The following is a 19,418-nucleotide window of genomic DNA, read 5'->3' on the forward strand; positions in this document are numbered from 1 at the left end:
TGGCCATGTCATTAGTTTTTCTTCTTTTATACCCTTTCTTGCCAGCCACGCTGTGGAGTACTTGGACGCGTGTGATGGAGCATTGTCCTGCATGGAAATCATGTTTTTCTTGAAGGATGCAGACTTCTTCCTGCACCACTGCTTGAAGAAGGTGTCTTCCAGAAACTGGCAGTAGGACTGGGAGTTGAGCTTGACTCCATCCTCAACCCGAAAAGGCCCCACAAGCTCATCTTTGATGATACCAGCCCAAACCAGTACTCCACCTCCACCTTGCTGGCGTCTGAGTCGGACTGGAGCTCTCTGCCCTTTACCAATCCAGCCACGGGCCCATCCATCTGGCTCATCAAGACTCACTCTCATTTCATCAGTCCATAAAACCTTAGAAAAACCAGTCTTGAGATATTTCTTGGCCCAGTCTTGACGTTTCAGCTTGTGTGTCTTGTTCAGTGGTGGTCGTCTTTCAGCCTTTCTTACCTTGGCCATGTCTCTGAGTATTGCACACCTTGTGCTTTTGGGCACTCCAGTGATGTTGCAGCTCTGAAATATGGCCAAACTGGTGGCAAGTGGCATCTTGGCAGCTGCACGCTTGACTTTTCTCAGTTCATGGGCAGTTATTTGGCACCTTGGTTTTTCCACACGCTTCTTGCGACCCTGTTGACTATTTTGAATGAAACGCTTGATTGTTCGATGATCACGCTTCAGAAGCTTTGCAATTTTGAGACTGCTGCATCCCTCTGCAAGATATCTCACTATTTTTGACTTTTCTGAGCCTGTCAAGTCCTTCTTTTGACCCATTTTGCCAAAGGAAAGGACGTCGCCTAATAATTATGCACACCTGATATAGGGTGTTGATGTCATTAGACCACACCCCTTCTCATTACAGAGATGCACATCACCTGATATGCTTAATTGGTAGTAGGCTTTCGAGCCTATACAGCTTGGAGTAAGACAACATGCATGAAGAGAATGATGTGGACAAAATACTCATTTGCCTAATAATTCTGCACTCCCTGTATTGGACAGAACACTGAACTTAACCAACAGATTATTTCATCCAGCTTATTTTCACTGTAACTTTTACTCTTATTGCAGTTCTTCTTTTTTCCAACTGCTTCTCCCACAGTCTTTGCTTCTTTTCATCAGGTTTGCTTTGAGCTGTTTGCCTGTAAGCTGTGACTTAAAGGGCCGTGAATGAAAAGTGAACCAGCAGGTCACTAGTTAGTTACCATTTTACTTCAAATTAACACCATATTCAGAGTTTATGAAACATTAATTAAGGTATGTTCCACAGTTTCAGCATCAACCAAATACATCATAACAGCCATCAAATCTGTTAGTTTGAGACTTTATCTGATGTTGCTGTACATGAACTCTTTTCCTTCAGACCAAAGCCCATCAGCACACACAGTACAGAGGATAAACTACATTTCTGCACTGTTTAATGTGATACTCTACATCTCAGTCCTTTGTGACTAAATGCAGCCTCTGACTTTGGACACATCTGTTTTCTATGGATAGTTGTGATGCCAAAAAAGTGATTTTCAGTATTTTCCAAAAAAGTGATTGCCCCCATTTAAACTGTCATAAATGACCCGTTGGCCTATAATGTGTAAAAAAATATGTCAAATATTTCCATCATGAATGATATCGAGTCATTTTGAACCACAAACAACATTTTTTCCACAAGGTAGAAGCTGCAATCAGTTTCTGACAAAGTGACTTTTATATGTGCTTCATGGATCCAGTTAAAAAACCTCATAGACATTAAAAATGTCTTTTTAAAGAGATGTTGGGTCAAGAGGCTAATAGAAATTGCAGCAAATATAACATAATAGTTTTTTAGACATTTTAAGTGACCAACAACCAGACTGATTAGAATTTGGGTACAATAATGCAGTCATAAAGATATTTGCAAAACAGGTAATTTCTTTATTTTATATACAACTCCTTCATAAATCATTTTGACTGCAGTCTACCTTCCAATATAAACATAGACATTACACATACATACAGAAACATCAGAAATCGCCTTTCGGAACAACACCGTGATCCAACTGCACCTATTTAGTTGTCAGTGCTGGGTCTTCTGGCCTTCCCAGCTAAAAGTCTATTAATGATATAAATAAACTGCTCATGGTTAGTGAGTTCAATTTTCTTTTTAAAAAGTCATTCTTTTTCCTTCCTTCTTCTTCTTTGCTTTATTGGTACAAAAAGAAAATTAGTGTTACAGCAGGAAAAAAACCCTAAGCAATAACAAAAAGGCAACACTGTGTTGTTAAGGCTTTAAACTGAAAAGTCAACACAATGCAGACGATGCACTAACCTGTCACAAGGCTAGCAAATGCTACTGAGCAAAGCAAAAAAGGTAAAAACACAAAGTAATGTTGACTTGATGTTCTCCCACAGACAACGTCACTGGTCGAGCTTCCTTTGACCTTTATCTGTGTGTTTGAGCAACTGTTGTAAAAGAAGAGGTGAAAGAGAAAGAAAATCCAAATTAATCCACGTGAAGGAGCAGGACCACAGAGAATTATCAAGATAATAATTTTATGTAAATTGTTATAATATTTTAATATCTTGTCAAATGTTGATGAAAAACTGAATTATGCAGGTCTAAATATCACATCAGTACTGCCAACTTTTAAGTTCTAAGTTAATTATTATTTTATTTTATGAGCCTGACATCAAATGTAACAGTGTACTGAAATCTGTAAAGTGCATTGTACAAGTACATGGACTACAGTTAGTGTTCCTGCTGACAAACATCTTGTGTTTTCATTCTAAACACAAGGAGTTTATGATAAAACAGAGCTCCTGTTTACATCTGTAGATGTGTTTGAATGTGGCCATCAGGATTAACTGATGCCACATCTGTGCTGTCATCTGTCACAGGTCAAATGTGACATGCTGTTTTACATTTTTATATGGTGCTTTCTATGTGTTGATAATATGCAACATGTATGTAAGAATTTTACACTCTAAGTCACTGTTTCACAATCTTTTGGGGCCACGGCACATATTTCACATAAAAAAAACAATCACACGGCACACCACCAAAGAAAAATGTCACAAAAAGCATATTGATAATTTTTACCCGTGCACATGGCATAGCGAAAAGGGTTCGGTTTGTCCCCAGTACACTTTTTTTGCTTTCTTCTGATCACTACTCATCTGGGTCGGAATTTTCTCCAGGACCCAAGTCAGATTGACTACTTTTTCTTTTTAAATATTTATTTATTGCTATTACGCGCTGCGTGGTCTCGCTCACAGCATGACTATTATGTAATTTCTTCTTGGTCTTCTTCTGTTTTACTGGCAGTTGGCAACTCATTTAATTAGAGCAGATAGTTGTACTGGCCTCTAGTGGAAGAGAATGTAATTGTTCTGCCCGTGACTCATGCCGGACGCTTCGAGTACTAATCAGGTGGAACCAGATAATCTTCCACGGCACACCTGATCATTTCTCATGGCACACTTATGTGCTGCGGTACAGTGGTTGGGAAACACTGCTCTAAGTCATGAGGATTTTTGTCAGTTCTACACTCCAACAAGGTTTTATCAGAAGTCACTCAAAACCTTTCAAGCTATCATGTTTACAGAACGGCACACATGCACACACACTCTATTAAAAACATGACCTCCTTTCCAGAGGTAATCATGTTTATCTTCTATACACAGTAACTGAGACACCACGCTGTTACTATTAATGAATCTCTGATAATATATGACTGTATTTTAAATTAATCAAACTTTATTTTCAACAAATTCAAAGTATTTATTCTACAATTATAACATTAAAATCAAAAGTTGGCTAAGTTTCTGTTTAATCAGCTGAATCACTGGTTCTCAGGTTACTAAAGGGGGGCAAATCCCAAAGTCCCGTGTGGAGGTTAGTAATATATCACTGAGATATGAAAATATAGAAAAAAAGCATTGAGTTTTAAAATGGTTGCAGGTAGCAGCATTTATAACTGTAGTGCTACCGTCATCAGTGTCAGACTACTTAAACTGAAGTGTGAATCTAACAAAAGAAAACATAAGTTCAAAAGTAGCCCAGGTAGTATTTTCCCTGGAATTTTCAAATAAAGTATAAAAAACTTTTAACACTGTTATTAACAAATCAAAAAATATTTATCATGTCAGGATTTTAACCAACTTAAAGTCCTGCCTCCATCATGTTACTGCATCACTAATTTCCACACATTGTTTGCTCCTCCTGTTATAAAGAGTCTAACTAGCGAGTGCAGCTAGTAACTGCTCCTGTCTCCTCATGTGTCTTCATAGCCTCGTTTTACTCAACGGAGTGTTTTCCACTTTTTACAAACAGATTTCCTGCATGTTTTCTCCTGTGTTTGCTGGAGGCTGCTGAAGTAGCTCCATTTTTAGTTACTAAATCATCATTGAAACACTGCTCTTACATTTAGACATGCACGGTTTTGACTCCTTGTCATAAACACTAGGAAACAAACACATAATGTTGCTATAGCAACACAGTATATAGTATAATACCGGTATTATTGCAGATGATATGATGTGGCACAGCCCTAGTCCCAAGTATATGAGAGATTCCATTAAGACATTGATGATCAATAACTGAATATATTAAACACTTTTAGAGTGATTTTATTATAAATTATGACCTACACTTTCCAAGCCGTGCAGCTCACACCGTCCTTGGAAAAGAAGCCTGGCTGACAGTCTTCACACACTGTGTCACTTCTGCTGGTCCCTGAAAGAAACACATTCATTGTTACACAAAAAAAATGATAATTTATCAGCTCATCTAAATGGTCTTAGACTTTAATTTTTCTTACCAGGTTCTTTTATCCTCTGACCAGCTGCACACTGTGAATGTTTCTCTGTCAAACTACATCCGTTACTGTCTGTCAAATCTTTACAGTAATATCCATTTAAAACATCACACACTGTGTCAGTTGTTGCTGTACAGTTCTGCTTGACAAAAAGACCATGGCCTAAAAAAAACAAAACAAAAACATTAGTGTAAAAATATTCTGTAATTTACTTTTAAATGAAAGATTTATTTTTTTAATTTAAAATTTACAAAGGATTTCCCATCTAACTGTACCTGTGTCACAGGATGTGCAGGGGAAACAGTTATACAGGCCGTTGGGTTGGTTCATGAAAGTCCCCAGGTCACAGAAACGGCACTGAGTTCCTGCATATACTGTGCAGTCTTTCCGAACAACTCTACCTGTTCAACACAGCACAACATTTATGTCAGACTTTCACCATTTATCCCAGAGTGAACCTAAAGTAGTGTTGTAGTGTTGGGGTGTACTTTACGGTAGGTCAAGCAGCTTGGAAATCACAAGTGAACTGAGCGATACAACATTACTGATCTGCAAATTCAATGTGCCCCTTTTTCCTGACCCCGTACAGTAAAACATGTAATAAACACATTGGTCCACTGTGTCCATTTCATGCTTGGCCTCTCCAAAGTGTGAAATGGACACATGCAGTTCGAGCAACCTGAAGTAGCAGAGGGATATTTCACTTCAAGCCAACAAGGAAACAATCACAGGAAAGTGTGTAAACAGACATTGTTAACACATTTACATGTAAACACATACTATCCATCTTGCTTAATTGTTTTAAGAACCCTGGAATGTACTTCATACGTTGCCTGCTCACTACCGATTTCTTGCCTTTACATATTTTGTCTCCCGTTAATGCAACTTGTGCTTCATTTTACTGCTTCTGGAAAACATTTTGTGAACTGTGTCAGTTCTAAGTATCAATTAATTTATCTGACTGTTGGAAGGAAAAAAAATGAAGACAACAGATTTTCTGGGTCAATAACACATAAAACACACATATTTCTCCTTTTATGTTTGACTGAGATGCAAGAAGTAATTATTAATTACTTAAATGCAACATAAAATATCTAAGGATAGATTGTGTTTTCATTTAACACAAATGTTTAAAACTTTTACAAAAAAACCAAGGTTGTCATCTGTATAAGCAAACCCTTCATTTCATGTTAGAAACACTTCTGTCTATCGTGTCATTTCAAAAACGAAATCAAGCAAAGATCAAATATTAAAGTCATGTCCTCTTTATTTATCTGTGGTTTGTTTAGGTTTTTTTCTTTCTTCTATAAAGCTATTATGTTTCAGAATGATCTGCTTTCAGGTTTGTATACATTTTCGTAAAAACAATAGTTTAAATACTACAAAGTTTCATTGCAGTCATCGCTTTTCTTCGTACCTTTGTTGCACATCGGGCAGCACTGTCCGTCATTTGTTTTATACTCATTTGGTCGACAGGATAACACGGGCACTATGAAGACAGCGGCATATCCTACAGGAAAACACATGAGTTTTAATATCGTGGGATAGATATATAACTCAGTTAGCTCACAAGCTAAGCTAAGGTTAGCTTAAACTAAAAGCTGTGTCGCGAAACTGCTGCTGTACTTACCGAAGACAAACAACGCAGAAACCATGATATCGCTAGTGATGTGCGGATCGATCCTGAAATGTCGATTCCTCCGATACCAATCATTTATGTTCTAGAATCGATTTTCACATTAAAATGTCGATATTTTAGTAATTTAGAGTAAATTTATAGTTTATCATTAACAGGAACACAGTGGAAAGAAACTATAACATTCAGATTGTCTACATTCAAAGGAACTACTTCCTCTTCCGCCTTTCATAGTCATGTACGAAATACGGCTGTATAAATGTCTCGCAGCGCCTTGGCATGCGCACTCACAACAATGGCTGAGCGTAATTGTGCAGACGTATTTTACCTCCACAAACATCTGAGACGTGGTTTGCGATACATGTGGCAAAAAAGTGCTCCAAGAGTGAGTGAGGTGTTGTGGCCGTAGCCTACTAGGGAGACATTCAAAAGGTCTGTTGGGGGGGCTGATAAATACATTTTGCAGGGTTTATTTATCGGATAAAATACGTTAAATCACCGTTATTATTGGCCGGCCCGGAAACAGCGGGGGTGTCCAAATTCAGAGGCTGCTTCCACCTGAGGACCCGGCCTTCGCGGTCTAAAGAAAGCCGGGTTGCACGTCACGAGCTCCATCGGTGGAGGGTGAATACAACCGGGCGCTGACGTAAACTCTCGACCGTCTCACACTTCTGTTTAATCATTTTCTGTTTGACGTTTATTCAGCTGTGTGAAAACCCCGGAGGAACCCTCCTGAGGGATTAATAAAGTTTAATTTAATCTAATCTAATAACTTTAATCTCAGCCAAACCGATTTACTCACGAACAAATAAAACACTGAAAAAGCCAAACAATAACATTTTTAAGTTATCAAAGTGACTTGTATATCATGTTTAACCCGAGTAGCGAAAGACCGCGGGGGTTTGAAAATGATGTGTCAGTTGGCTCAGATATTTGAAGTTTACACAGCTACATTCTCACCTGAAAATATGTTAACAGTTTTTTGCGACCCAGAAAGAGAAATAAGAGTGATATTAAAACTAAGTAGCTGTCGCCATTGTTGGAAACTGGAATTGGCTGGGCCGCGCTATGAATTCTGCGATATGGTTTTTCAATTTTGTTGTCCGGGTGGAAAATCGGGAGAAATTCAGGAGAATGGTGGCTCTGGGAGATTTTCGGGAAGGGCACTGAAATTTGGTATTCTCCCGGAAAAATCGGGAGGGTTGGCATGTATGGTAACATATGGCAACATCACTAACCTTGTCAAACACCTCAGAGTAAATCATATCACAGAATATGAGGAGTGTATGTTGAGGCGAACTGAAGAGAAGGACAGGGACAGGTGCTGCCAGGGCGAGACAGACGTCTCTCACGGAGTCCTTTAGTGCTGCAGGCAGGCAAGGTGTTCAAATAGGCACAACTTCAGTTTTTTTTATTTCTATATGATGAACCCTGCATTATTAAGTGATAAGAACAAGTAATCTGATGCCCTGTAATCATTATGACGCTATAATTTGAGATACAATAAATAAAATACGTTTTTGTACAAAGTATCGGTATCGGATCAGTATCGTCGATACCACCCTGAATATTACTTGGTATCGGATCGGAAAGGAAATCAGTGGTATCGCACATCACTAGATATCACATCCTAACACGCTGCCTTATAACACATTTGTAGGCTCTATTTCACCAAACTTCCATATAAATCTAACAGCAATGATCGCTTTTGGGTTTTGATGTGGGTGTAAACAGGAAATCTATTCATTGTTGGAAAGAATGAGCATCAACGGTTTTCGTGGCTTAAAACAGAAACTGAAAACAAGCCATTTTATGACATTTGAGGGCACATGGGGATCAACTTCGTTTAGACAAAGACAAAAAAGGGGAGAGGGCTTGAAGGAAATCGTAGGACCTAATAGCTGTGTCCCAAACCCTCAACCGCATCCTTGCAGGACCTGGTGTCGTGCCAAAGTAGGTATCCCCGACAGACACCACCCTTCGCGGTCTACGTGGGCCGGGTCATTCGAAGACCGAGAAGGCCGGAAGTGCAAGGCTGTGAAACTGGAGATGTCAGGGTGCAGGAAATGAAATAAAACCAGCTGTCTGTGATACCAACTAACATGTTGGCTCCTTAACTTCATAAAAAGATGCAAACTTTTTAGTGTCCATGAATCTGAAGAACTACAGTCTGCTTTACACAAGTTTGTTGAAGGTTTTCTTTATTGTCTCTGTGCAGTCAACCTTTTTTATGAAATATTCCCCATAAATACATTACAAGGATAACTATGGCAACGTAAAATGTTACGCTTTGGGACTGAGAACGTGTTGACTATGAACTTTCATCTACACAAACATCCACAACCAGTTCCAAGGAAAATCTGTATATGAAAGATAAAAACATTAGAAACTGCTATTCTTTGTTCCATAATGCTGCAGTAAAAATCTGATCGTCTCTAAATATCGCAAAGTGCTTCATTACAAAATTCTAAGACATTAAAACAAAACTTTACCCAAATACAAGTTTAAAAAGTTGAGTTTTTAGCTGCTTTTTAAAAAAGATCAGAGTCCACAGTGAACATTTCACTGTCTTGTCTGCTGCTTTGACCCATTCAGTGCTTCATTTTCTTTTCTTTCCTTCTCAGAAATAAAATAAAAAATATAAATACTTTCATTTCCTATATTGTTTTGAGTTTTATTTTTGTCTAAAAAAGTTATTACTTGACAGGAAATATCATCTAAATCATGATATCAGTGATCTTTGACATCCTCACATAGATACATCTTTTAAAAATGACAATAATTAAAATCACTACAGCTATGGCAATCATAACTAAAACCACCACACAGCCAGTGATGGTAACAATTTTTCCCCCTTTGTTTCCAATATTGAGCATAAGCACTGGAGTTATCATGTGGTTTAGTGACTCACATCTGGAAGGTACAGAGGGGGAAAAATGAAAAAGTTGTTGCACTGGAAGAAATCACGTGTCCATGTCTGCTCTGAAGTGTCACTTACTTAGTGCGTGAGTGACAAGGTGTTAATGTTCCACTGCTGCAGTCAGAGCATCCACTGTCTGTGGAGGCTGTTCCTGCAAAACCACAAATATACACAGTTTTATACTTACAGGTCATCTTATGAAGGAGTGTCTGTTATGACCTCATCTGAGTCATTATTTCATTCTGATATAATTTAAAAAAGTCTGAAACATCTAAAAGCATTTCTTTGTTTTTCTTGAGCTGGGAAAGAATGAGTGAGTGCAGCTTCAGGTTAAAATCACACCACAGAAGGCGAATCAGCTTCTATTGGACAGAACACTGAACTTGGCCAACAGATTATTTCATCCAGCTTATTTTCACTGTAACTTTTACTCTTATTGCAGTTCTTCTTTTCCAACTGCTTCTCCCACAGTCTTTGCTTCTTTTCATCAGGTTTGCTTTGAGCTGTTTGCCTGTAAGCTGTGACTTAAAGGGCTGTGAATGAAAAGTGAACCAGCAGGTCACTAGTTAGTTACCATTTTACTTCAAATTAACACCATATTCAGAGTTTATGAAACATTAATTAAGGTATGTTCCACAGTTTCAGCATCAACCAAATACATCATAACAGCCATCAAATCTGTTAGTTTGATTTTAAAAACTTTATACAAGACTTAACAGAATTGTATATTATTTATATTTATATTACATATTACGCTCATTTTAGTACTTTATGTCTTGTAGCAAGAAAATCAACCATGCTGGCTGATGTGTCCTGGTTTACAGCTCCCGTGTTTCTGTGTCTTCATGCAGTGGACACCTTCAGATTCAGTAAAGTCCCTCCACAGACTTTATCTGATGTTGCTGTACATGAACTCTTTTCCTTCAGACCAAAGCCCATCAGCACACACAGTACAGAGGATAGATTACATTTCTGCAATGTTTAATGTCCTTTGTGACTAAATTACACTTTTAGTGAATATCTGACTTTGGACACATGTTTTCTATAATTAGCTGTGGTGCCAGAAAAGTGATTTCGGGTATTTTCCAAAAAGTGATTGCCCCCATTTAAACCGTCATTAATGACCTGTTGGCCTAAAATGTGTAAAAAGTATGTCAGACGTTTCTGTTATGAATGATATCGAGTTATTCTGAACTACAAACAACATTTTTTCCCACAAGGTAGAAGCTGCAATCAGTTTATGACAAAGTGACTTTTATATGTGCTTCATGGATTCAGTTAAAAAGCCTCATAGACATTAAAAAAAGTCTTTTTAAAGAGATGTTGGGCCAAGAGGCAGAAATTGCAACTACTTACCAATATAAGCAAAGACATTACGCATTAAAAACAAAACAAAAAACATACAGAAACACCAGAAATCACCTTTTGGAACAACACCGTGATCTAAACGCACCTGTTCAGTTGTCAGTGCTGGGTCTTCTGGCCTTCCCAGCTAAAAGTCTATTAATGATATAAATAAACTGCTCATGGTTAGTGAGTTCAATTTTCTTTTTAAAAAGTCATTCTTTTTCCTTCCTTCTTCTTCTTTGCTTTAGTGGTACACAAAGAAAATTAGTGTTACAGCAGGAAAAAAAACCCTAAGCAATAATAAAAAGGCAACACTGTGTTGTTAAGGCTTTAAACTGAAAAGTCAACACAATGCAGACGATGCACTAACCTGTCACAAGGCTAGCAAATGCTACTGAGCAAAGCAAAAAAGGTAAAAACACAAAGTAATGTTGACTTGATGTTCTCCCACAGACAACGTCACTGGTTGAGCTTCCTCTGACCTTTATCTGTGTGTTTGAGCAACTGTTGTAAAAGAAGAGGTGAAAGAGAAAGAAAATCCAAATAAATCCACGTGAAGGAGCAGGACCACAGAGAATTATCAAGATAATAATTTTATGTAAATTGTTATAATATTTTGATATCCTGTCAAATGTTGATGAAAAACTGAAGTAATTTTGCAAGTCTGAATATTACATCAGTAGTTCTAACTTTTAAGTTCTAAGTTAATTATTATTTTATTTTATGAGCCTGACATAAAAATGTAACAGTGTATTAATATCTGTAAAGTGCATTCTATATGGGCTCCAGTTAGTATTCCTGCTGACAAGCATCTTGTGTCTTGTCTAAAAACAAGATGTTTGTGATAAAGCAGAGCTCATGTTTATGTGTCCTAATGTGGCCATCAGGATTAACTGATGCCTCAACTGTGCTGTCATCTGTCTCGATCTATTGAAGGAGAGGTCAGAGGTCAAATGTGACATGCTGTTTTACATTTTTATATGGTGCTTTCTATGTGTTGATAGTACACACAATGTTTGTAAGAATTATACACTCTTAAGTCATGAGGTTTTTGTTAGTTCTACACTCCAACAAGGTTTTATCAGAATTCATTCAAAACCTTTCAAGCTATCATGTTTACAGAACGGCACACATGCAGAGGTTTCCAGAGGTACTCGTGTTTATCTTCAATACACAGTAACTGAGACACCACCATGTTATTATTAATGAACCTCTAATAATCTATGACTGTAGTTTAAACTATTCAAAACTTTATTAAAAAAAAAAAAATCAAAGTTTTTCTTGTACCATTACAACATTTTTAAAATAAAAGTTGGCTAATTTTCTGTTCAATCAGCTGAATCACTGGTCCTCAGGTTACTAAAGTAGGGGAATTCCCAAAGTCCTGTGTGGAGGTGGATAATATATGACAACTGAGATATGAAGATATAGAAAAAAATACTGTATGTTTTTTTAAATGCTCACAGCAGCATTAATAACTGTAAGTCAGTGGTTCTTAACCTTGTTGGAGGTACCGAACCCCACCATTTTCATATGCGCATTCACTGAACCCCTCTTTAGTGAAAAATAAAATGTGATTTTTTTACTGGTGCACAAAATGAGCCATGCATGTCATGGCGGAGGCTCTGCCGAACCCCTGAGACCGACTCACCGAACCCCTAGGGTTCGATCGAACCCAGGTTAAGAACCACTGCTGTAAGTAGATGAAGCATCCTTCTTTTCCAGAGAGCTAGTCTCACCAATGTCAGACTACTTAAACTGAAATGTGAATCTAATGAAAGAAAATGTAAGCACAAAAGTAGCCTAGGTAGTATTTTCCCTGGAATTTTCAAGTGAAAGTATAAAATAAATTTTAAAACTTGACTTTGACAATAACTAAATGACCTTACTCTTGTAAAATGTTAGGAGCTCCACAATATTGTCATATATTAATATTAAAAAATATAAACATAAAAAATATTTTCTGCCTTGGTCAGTCTATGCTTAAAGTGTATGCTTAAAGTCCTGCTTTTCCATCATGTAACTGCATCACTAATTTCCATCCACTGTTTGCTCCTCCTGTTACATAGAGCCTAACTAGCGAGTGCAGCGAGTGACTGCTCATGTCCCAGGTGTCTCGTTCTACTCAACGGTGTGTTTTTACCCTCTTCTACCAGTTTGTTGTTTTCCCTTTTTTCCAAACAGATTTCCTGCATGTTTTCGTCCTGTGTTCACTGGAAGCTGCTGAAGTAGCTCCATTTTTAGTTGCACACTGCTCTTACATTCAGACATGCATGGTTTTGACTCCTTGTCATAAACACTAGGATACAAACACATATTCTTGCTATAGCGACACACAGTGTATAGTGTAATACCGATATTATTGCAGATGATATGATGTGGCACAGCCCTAGTCCCAAGTATATGAGAGATTCCATTAAGACATTGATGATCAATAACTGAAAATAAAATAAACTTAGTGATTTTGTTATAAATTATGACCTACGTTTTCCAAGCAGTGCACTTCACACCGTCTTTGGAAAAGAAGCCTGGCTGACAGTCTTCACACACTGTGTCACTTCTGCTGGTTCCTGAAAGAAACACATTCGTTGTTACACAAAAAAAATCCTAATTTATCAGCTCATCTAAAAAAACTTTTCTTACCAGATTCTTTTATCCTCTGACCAGCTTCACACTGTGAATGTTTCTCTGCCAAACTACATCCATTACTGTCAATCAAACCTTTGCAGTAATATCCATTTAAAACGTCACACACTGTGTCAGTTTTTGCTGTACAGTTCCGCTTGACAAAGAGACCATGACCTAAAAAAAAAAATATCGGTGCAATTTGAAAACCTTTTTATTTTTTAAATTAAAATTTGACTAAGAAGTTTCCATCTGTACCTGTATCACAGGTAGTGCAGGGGAAACAGTTAGATAGACCATTGAGTTGGTTCATGAAAGTCCCCAGGTCACAGGAACGGCACCGAGTTCCTGAATATGCTGTGCAGTCTCTCTGAACAACTGTACCTGTTCAACACAGCACAACATTTATGTGAACATTAAAGCCACATTAAAGGTCAAGAACACAAACGCACAGTGAATGCACAGTGTATTAAATCTGGGGTGAATCTTTTTAGACACACATTTTAGAAAACTTTAAACACCACAATAGACTGTGTAAAGTTACTAAGCAACCACCAGCTGGTACTGGCAAAATAACTGCCAGAATATAATAGTTTCCTCTGTACTCCTACTATATATTACTAAATTTTTTATATTTCAAGAACAATTGGTGTGCGCAATTATTGCAAAATACAAGCCTGTGTGGATGAGTGCTGTGGAGCAGATAATAGTATGCACCACTTACAACTTTTTCTGATAGTGGAGGAGCCTCTGCCCTTGAACCATCTGCATATTTCACATAATTATTACAACAACAAGATAACACAGACTAGTAGCTTACCTAGTCATCTTTTGGGCATTATGAAGAACTAATTGTTGATAGATAGAGAAATGTTATATCACTGATTCAAATGTACGTGCAGATGAAAAGAATCAACTTTTTTCAGGTACTAATAGATGGGTATAAGAAATTGCCTTGTTTAGAACTGTACAATCCTTGTGTGCATCATTATTTTTCACACAGTAGCAGTTTCAAGATGTGACAATACCAAAAGAGGTCATTGGGTGTCTCTTGTATGTATTACTGTAGGGTCTACCTTACAGTATAAACTGCCTTGAGGAGACTGTAGTTGTGATTTGGCGCTATATAAATAACATGTGAATTGAACTGTGAATATGGGGATCAAGTTGTTTTTAAACCTCTACAGCTCTGGTACATTTGAAATGGTTATAGTGTGCCACAAAGCCTTGCATTACTTCACCCTGTGCCAGCAGTGCTGTAGAGGCACATGCTCAACACATCTGATCATATGAAATGACGTTTCAGTATGTGTAAGATGAACTGAGTCGAGGTGGACGGAAGGTATGAAAAAAAGGTTTATCTCATCTGAACGTGCAACTTAATAACTTGTTTGTGTGCTGCCCCCTCAGACAAACAGTTACAATTTATTTACAATACTTGTGATGTTTCCTGAAAGCTATTATCTGAACTGTGTCAATTCTAACTATTAATGAAGGTTAGTTGACAGTTTCAGGGGAAAAAATGATTTAAAAAAAAAGAGTCAGCAGATTTTCTGGTTTATTAACTTAAAGAACTGTGAGATAAAAGAAGCAGCTGTAACATCAAATAAGATAGACGGCTCTTTATTTACTCTTTGTTCTCACAGTGGGAACTCACATAATGTGGGCGGTGTTCCAGATCTACTGGCGTTTAGATCAACTGGCGTTGGTCGAACAGATGTGTGGCAGTCTTGCGTTTCAGGAGCTGCTACCGACAAACCAGCAAAAAAACGCCAAATGTGTCATCTGTGACATTTGTGAGGTTGTCTCAAACACACTCCGTCAGTCTTGATGCTGTTGAACAACAAAATGCTTAAAAATGTGGCGAGTTCACCTGGTGATATCCTCATGCGCGACGCGATCGCGAAAACAGCAAACAAGTAACACCACGCCGTTGTTGTTCACAGGACACAAAGAGTAAACGATCGGGAGACTCTTGTCGTCGTCATCGTTCCCCTCGCACGGTTTATTCCTCCGAATTCAGCGTTTTTGCTTCACAACTACAGCGTGCTGTTTACTTTGTGCACTAACATGGAGTCGAGTCAACCTGCGCCACCTCTGGCCAAGTGCCACAGCCTACAGCCAGATCAACCTATGACACACATCTGCACCACGTTTGAATTCGTGTCATGCACATTTGTACCTTTCAATTGTGTCTGTTTGTGCGTCATGCAAATAAACCTTTGAAAAGAATGAAATGATATCATATATTCCTTATTGGCCTACATTTGTACAAAATTCCAAATTATATACACAAAGTCATAGAAATCACCACTCCAATTGGTCATCATGATTTTGATATTCTCTTTTTCCATAACAATGAAATACGCCTTGGACAAATATGACACATCAATATTTCATTAGTGTTGTAACATCACATGTCGCTAGCATAGTCTGTCTGTGTCTTTTCCCTGAAAATGAATATTTCCAGCCAATATAGGCAATTCATCAACATGGCTGGAGTTATATACAGTCTGTATAAGTGTGGTTAATCTAATGAACATTTGTAAGGAGACGGCAGTTACTGTGAATTCACAGCAGTTACACAGTGATTAGTAATAAACAGCCAGTGAGAGTGAGTGGATATGACTGTTCCCACCACTAACACATGACCATAGCCCACTACTAGATTAACTTGTGACACATCTGCACCTGCTGCTATGATCACATTGAGTAAAGGCTGAGTGGCTGCACTTACCCCTGGTACATCCAAATCTGCCCACAAACATGTTGAAAGATGCAATGCCAGCAATGTGGATTGTCAACACTAAAAACAATCAGTAAGCAAAGACAACAGGGATCACTTTTTTCTGTTTATTTAGCACCCACAACATTTGTAGTCGCCTTCTGCACAAGGGAAGTCCACACACACCGTGTGGTACCACTTTCCACAGAAGGTGCAATCTGCAAGATTGAATGAGATTGTCAGAGTCATTGTCTGGCTGTTTATTACTAATCACCTGCTGTACATTCACAGTAACTGCCATCTCCTTACAAATGTTTATTAGATTGACCACACTTATGCAGACTGTATATCACAACCAACTCTAACATGTTTGTTTGCAGAGGGCAGACACAGACAGACTACGCTAACGACATGTGATGTTACAACACTGGTGAAATATTAGTGTGTTCACGACATTTTTCGTATGGGCAAAAGTATTGATATCAGGATGGTGATTCTTATGTGTATGTCATTTGGCATTTTGTACAAATGTAGGCTGATAATAAATATATGATATCATTTCATTCATTTCAAAGGTTTGTTTGCATGACGCACAAACAGACACAATTGAAAGGTACAAATGTGCATGACACGAATTCAAACGTGGTGCAGATGTGTGTCACAGGTTGATCTGGCTGTAGGCTGTGGCACTTGGCCAGAGGTGGCGCTGGTTGACTCGACTCCATGTTAGTGCACAAAGTAAACAGCACGCTGTAGTTGTGAAGCAAAAACGCTGAATTCGGAGGAATAAACCGTGCGAGGGGAACGATGACGACGACAAGAGTCTCCCGATCGTTTACTCTTTGTGTCCTGTGAACAACAACGGCGTGGTGTTACTTGTTTGCTGTTTTCGCGATCGCGTCGCGCATGAGGATATCACCAGGTGAACTCGCCACATTTTTAAACATTTTGTTGTTCAACAGCGTCAAGACTGACGGAGTGTGTTTGAGACAACCTCACAAGTGTCACAGATGACACATTTGGCGTTTTTTTGCTGGTTTGTCGGTAGCAGCTACTGAAACGCAAGACTGCCACACATCTGTTCGACCAACGCCAGTTGATCTAAACGCCAGTAGATCTGGAACACCGGCCGTGAGAAAGTGGTTTTTTTCCCGAAAGGTCAAGGCCCGCCGCTCGCGCACTCTGTCTGCGCATGCGCATCGCAACGACTGACCCCCTCCATCCACTCCCGGGAGGTTATAGTATGACGTGTTCTGACGTCACTCTCTCTCTCCCTGTCATTTATTTGGCTCGAAACACATATTAACAAATTGCTCAGTGATGAACAACTACTCAGATCATTTACCTAAGCTGCGCTTTGTCAAAACGAAGTGTGTGTTCATTACACTGACATTCTGTTCTGCAATTGTTATTTACTTGTATTTTATAATTTGACTTTACATACTGCTGGGTGGTTTGTAAAGTTTACAATAACTAGTATTATCATTATGCTATATTTTCAAAAATATATAATAATCTCAAAAGTAATGCCTTGGAGTAGAAAATAGTAATGCTTTATTAAAATTTAAAACTAAAGTACAGTATTTGAATGTGTGTATTGTGTCTACTGTTTGTTAACTCACCATATTCATAATGGGTTTGTGGGGTTAGGGGGGTGTGTGTGTGTGTGTGTGTGTGTGTGTGTGGGGGGGGGGGGGGGGGGGGTTAGGGTCTTTAGGTCCCCCCACCCCTGCCACCAGTATATTTTTAAGCAAATATTTCTAACTTTTATTTGAATATTCAGTTTCCTACCATTTTCTCTTAAAGGGTAATTGCCAGGTAATCCGCCCTCCCCCTTCGCACACACATGCACACAAAGAAAACACACAGTATAATTCACAGCCTCGTTATAGTGAGTAAATATTTATGCCATTTACACCATCAAACTTAGATTGCTAAGGATGAAGAACCTTTTGTTCTTTAAAGAACCATTTGTAATAGCTGAAGAACCATCCACAAAATAAAAAGGTTCTTTGACGTATGATGGTTCTTTAAAGAACCATGAAGACATCTGAAGAACCATTTAAGAACCATAATTTTTCTGAGTGTAGCGCTGTCCTTAGAAAGTAAATGTTATGAAAGTATTTAGGAAAAAACGCCGCGTATATACTGTTTATCATGACTCTGGTTTTACGTGGCCTATCAACACAATTTAAAAACTGGTATATAACACCTTGTTGCTTTGTCATCTTGAAGTGATCAAGTTTCTTGTTAGTAACGGTAATGGCATTGTAATGATAGTAATTAGTTAGATTACTTGTTACTGAAAAAAGTAACACCATTAGTAACACCGTTACTTATAAAGCTGTTATTCCCATCACTGAATTTAACTGAATATATATGTTGAAGTCTGACATTGATCCTTGATCATATTTGTACCCTAACACAATACTGAAACAGCAGCGAGGTCACTGCTAAAGTGCAGTAAGACTTCAATGGTATTTCTGCTGATACACAGCAAATTACTAATAACACTTTAAACTATTGTGCTTCTTTATGTATGGGCAGGATGAATGTTGTGATGATGCTGTTTTAAATATTTTTAACCTTTTTAACCTTACCATTAAACATTAGGATTCTAACATGTAAATAACAAGAGGCAGCTTTGCATTAAAATCACAGGTTTATTCATTTCATTAAATCAATATTAAAAATTTAGAATTTTTTTTGTTTTTGTTTGTTTTGTTGGTGTTGTTGTTGTTGTTTTAATTGTATGATATTCTGCCTCCAACTGGTCTGGATCATATCTGTAAAGGAGAGTCCCACCCAGCCCATTTGCTCAGTCACTCCATCTACAAAAGAAAAAACCAAAAGCAATAACTGAGTAAATCTAATGAGAAAAAAAACCATAACAAACTTTTATACTCACTTATTTATTGATTCAAGGTTTTCTACTTAATATGCATCATTGTCGTTTTATGGTCAACCATAAATTAAGGACATTTCAACAAAATTTCTCAGAAAACACGTGACTTTTCTATATTGGGAAGATGGGATGTACCACTGTGAGAGGAGCCTGGTGGAATAGTCCAAGTGAAAATATCTTTAATCTGAAAAGTCAACATTTGTTTTCAGTGTCACGTTTCTAAGCCCTTACATGCCTTGACCTTTGCAAACAGCTCAAATGACTAACTCTGAAAGCAAAAGTAAATAGCTGGTGAAACAACCCCAAAACAGAAAGTTTAAAAAACGTACAAAGCATAACATGTCCCGTTACAACGACTCAAAACGAAACTCACGGGCAGAATAAAAGCTCCGATGGGGACACAAACTGTGGTTTTCTGGATGACACAGCTGTAAACCCAGATGGTGTTG

At 38.0% G+C, this 19,418-nt stretch overlaps 2 protein-coding genes across 3 annotated transcripts; both read right to left on the reverse strand.

Moving 5' to 3' along the window:
- Positions 1-1,906: 1,906 nt before the first annotated feature.
- On the reverse strand, positions 1,907-10,052 carry LOC113010099 (tumor necrosis factor receptor superfamily member 5-like). Of its 2 annotated transcripts, none has more exons than XM_026148955.1 (7): positions 9,446-10,052; positions 6,229-6,321; positions 5,087-5,212; positions 4,815-4,973; positions 4,645-4,729; positions 2,324-2,457; positions 1,907-2,196 (listed from the first exon to the last, which is right to left on the reverse strand). In XM_026148955.1, exons 2-7 carry the CDS (start codon positions 6,239-6,241, stop codon positions 2,159-2,161), a joined length of 555 nt encoding a protein of 184 aa, XP_026004740.1. In that variant the 5' UTR covers positions 6,242-6,321; positions 9,446-10,052; the 3' UTR covers positions 1,907-2,158. The 2 variants fall into 2 exon arrangements, with proteins under 2 accessions (XP_026004740.1, XP_026004739.1); XM_026148954.1 differs by lacking the exon at positions 9,446-10,052 and adding an exon at positions 6,442-6,524.
- On the reverse strand, positions 8,632-17,457 carry LOC113010774 (tumor necrosis factor receptor superfamily member 5-like). The gene is made up of 8 exons (XM_026149979.1): positions 17,450-17,457; positions 14,997-15,019; positions 13,598-13,723; positions 13,358-13,516; positions 13,200-13,284; positions 11,085-11,218; positions 10,821-10,956; positions 8,632-9,518 (listed from the first exon to the last, which is right to left on the reverse strand). Exons 1-7 carry the CDS (start codon positions 17,455-17,457, stop codon positions 10,919-10,921), a joined length of 573 nt encoding a protein of 190 aa, XP_026005764.1. The 3' UTR covers positions 8,632-9,518; positions 10,821-10,918.
- Between the last annotated feature and the right edge of the window lie 1,961 nt (positions 17,458-19,418).

This window comes from Astatotilapia calliptera, chromosome 18 (assembly GCF_900246225.1).
Source record: "Astatotilapia calliptera chromosome 18, fAstCal1.2, whole genome shotgun sequence".
NCBI classification, from domain to species: domain Eukaryota; kingdom Metazoa; phylum Chordata; class Actinopteri; order Cichliformes; family Cichlidae; genus Astatotilapia; species Astatotilapia calliptera.